Here is a 2,712-nt window from a genome sequence, read left to right as displayed (position 1 = left end):
TATGTATGCCCGTGACAATGGTATCGCCAGTGAGAAAGCCTACCCTTACAAACACATGGTAAGCAGTGAATGATAATGAACTGAAGTAACTGATTGTGGTCAAGTCTTAAAGGAACAGACCACCTTTTTTGATTTTCACTTGCAGTATTTTCAAGCATTATTTATGAATGTGCATATCATTTTTGTCTATATGTGTTTGCGTTGCCTCGTTTAGCAGTACTGTCTAGCCAAATTAAGCAGAGTAATGCAAGTCTATGGTACAAAATAAAACAACATCAAATGTACTGATAAACCACTTCAAAATGAATATAAAATTCACCCGAGTGCAAAACGGCAATTTAATTACGTCCAGTGATCACTTGTAGCTTGATGCTAAAGTTACCAGTTACTTTCAGTGATTATGCTAAGCTACAATAATTCTGATCCAATAAATCTAATTACTGAAAACACTGAAAAGAAAATGATATGCACATTCATCAATAACGCTCTCCTTGTGGCAGAGAGGGGGGTACTGTATGATGATAAAGTAAAGCAAGGCAATGTTGGGGAGATGAATGATGCGTCATGCACTACAGATCCTTCATGCCACTACTTAATTAAGAAAATAGATTAATATTCTACATCTTAATACATGATTTTATATCAACATTATTTTTTCAGTTACATTCGATATATTACAATGTATCATGTATCATGACCTTTATCTCTATGCCCCTATTTTTGATCATTGCTTTGACTCCCCGCAGAAAGATGCAAAGTGTATGTATCATAACTCCATGAAGGCGATCACGTGCCGAGACTTCATGACATTTCAACCAGAGAGTGAGAGTGTGCTTGCTGATAATTTGAACATGAATGGCCCAATGTCTGTGGGTTTTGATGCAAGCCAGCCAGCTTTTCAGTTTTACAAAAGTGGTGAGTCACACATGTACTCTGGTTCATCTGTGTTCCTAAGGCTGGCACACATTTCCTGGTGCTAGACATGCACATTGTCTAAGCAATTACAGACCATCCTTTTTCTATAAATGCAACTGTGTGCTGTGTTTCTTTTGTTTGCATGCATGCCTTGCGTGAGAGAGAGAGAGAGGGAGAGAGAGAGAGCGAGAGCGAGAGATAGAGAGAGAGAGAGAGAGAGAGAGGGAGAGAGAGAGAGCGAGAGCGAGAGAGAGAGAGAGAGAGAGGCTTTTCATCAATCAGAAAAATATGAAAATGTGCATTTTGTGTTTGAAATGATTGCCACATATGTGGGCTGTTTGAACATAGGCTATGCAATAGGACTAGGAGTCATAATACTATTGTACTTTTTCAGGTACATATTCTGATTTCTACTGCAACCCTGACAAGTTGACCCATGCTCTCCTCTTAGTTGGTTACACCCCGGATGCCTGGATTGTCAAGAATAGGTATGACCCTTCCATTTTTTTATACAATAGGATGGACTCGACTCGACTCGACTTCTGCTGCTGAGTTCTAGTACAGACCTAGAACTAATACTGAGCAACAATTTAATGTAGTGGCTAATATACAAGCGTCACAGTATGATATTGTCTCAACATTTTGTTAACATGTTTGTTTATTTTGTTGTTGTTGTTGTTTTTTTAATTAATATTCAATGTAACACATTAAATTGTGCTGCGGTTGACTGCTCTTCGCTTCCTGACTGTCTTCACGGAACATCAGGAAGAGGAGGTCAACCAATAGATGCAGGGCTGGACTGGTGGAGAAATAGGGCCCGGGCACTTTTGTCTTAAAGGGGCCTCTCATAATTAGCGGTGCAGAACTAAATCACTGGTGGGCCCCGCACCCTCGTGGGCCCCTATTTTCAGAAATGTAAAAAAAATGTTGGTTTTTTTACATGTCTGAAAATAGGGGTCCACAGGGGTGCGGGGCCCACTGGGAAATACCCGCTATGCCCATATGGCCAGTCCAGCCTTGAATATATGTCAAATTAAAGATCTTCAAGGGGAATGTTTTTTGTATGTTCTCTAGATTCATCTGTTTTATGCCGTGGCGTATTAACATGTGTCTTTCTGTATTCCTGCAGCTGGGGCGAGACATGGGGTGACTCTGGCTATGTTTACGTTGAGAGGGAAAAAAACACCTGTGGCATCGCCAACTTCGCCAGCGTTCCTGTCTGTGATGATTTCAAAGAAACAAATAAACCATGATTTCCCCCAATTAAATCAAAATGAAATGAAAATGTTTTGATGTCTGATGCCTGCTAACATTCTGAGGAGTTAATAAATTTACTGCATTTTTTTTATATCTGTCCCATTTATCTGTTGTTTTCTTATACACAACACAAGGCCTGTTGAACTTTAAAGTTTGCAAATTTGCCTCTTGTGACAGTTCAGCCAAATGCACCAACAGAGTCAGGAAAGTGACACTGACCGACGTTCACTTTGAGGGCTGCTTTTGTTATTATATATTTATTGTATGGCCCTGCTTAATCTTTTTTGTAACTAGGTGTAATGGCTATATATGTTTTTATTACTGAAGATCTGAAAATTACAACATCAAGAAACACAACCCCACCCATCTCTCCATCCCAAGGCCTGACCAACACATATCCTTCAGATAGTTTAGTATCAGCTGAATCAGCTGAATTGTTTTAAAATTGTCACATGAATTGATTATTGAGACTATAACATGAAATGAATGGTCCAGGTTCACACCTAAAACAAATCTTAAGGTTATGGGTGGAACCAACAG

At 39.4% G+C, this 2,712-nt stretch overlaps 1 protein-coding gene across 1 annotated transcript in view; it reads left to right on the top strand.

Annotated features, from left to right (window-relative positions):
* The window catches only part of LOC134449396 (cathepsin K-like), a 4,142-nt gene extending 1,836 nt beyond the window's left edge, over positions 1 to 2,306 (top strand). The window contains exons 3-6 of the mRNA XM_063199304.1: positions 1 to 58; positions 747 to 915; positions 1,310 to 1,403; positions 2,045 to 2,306. The exon at positions 1 to 58 is cut by the window's left edge and continues 161 nt beyond it. Of these exons, the coding sequence (XP_063055374.1) occupies positions 1 to 58; positions 747 to 915; positions 1,310 to 1,403; positions 2,045 to 2,168 (445 nt within the window). The 3' untranslated portion in view covers positions 2,169 to 2,306. The remainder of the gene's footprint in view (positions 59 to 746; positions 916 to 1,309; positions 1,404 to 2,044) is intronic.
* Positions 2,307 to 2,712: the final 406 nt, after the last annotated feature.

Source organism: Engraulis encrasicolus, chromosome 5 (assembly GCF_034702125.1).
Source record: "Engraulis encrasicolus isolate BLACKSEA-1 chromosome 5, IST_EnEncr_1.0, whole genome shotgun sequence".
Classification (NCBI taxonomy): Eukaryota; Metazoa; Chordata; class Actinopteri; order Clupeiformes; family Engraulidae; genus Engraulis; species Engraulis encrasicolus.
Note: the sequence above shows the minus strand (reverse complement) of the source record. Positions and strands in the feature narration are given on the sequence as shown.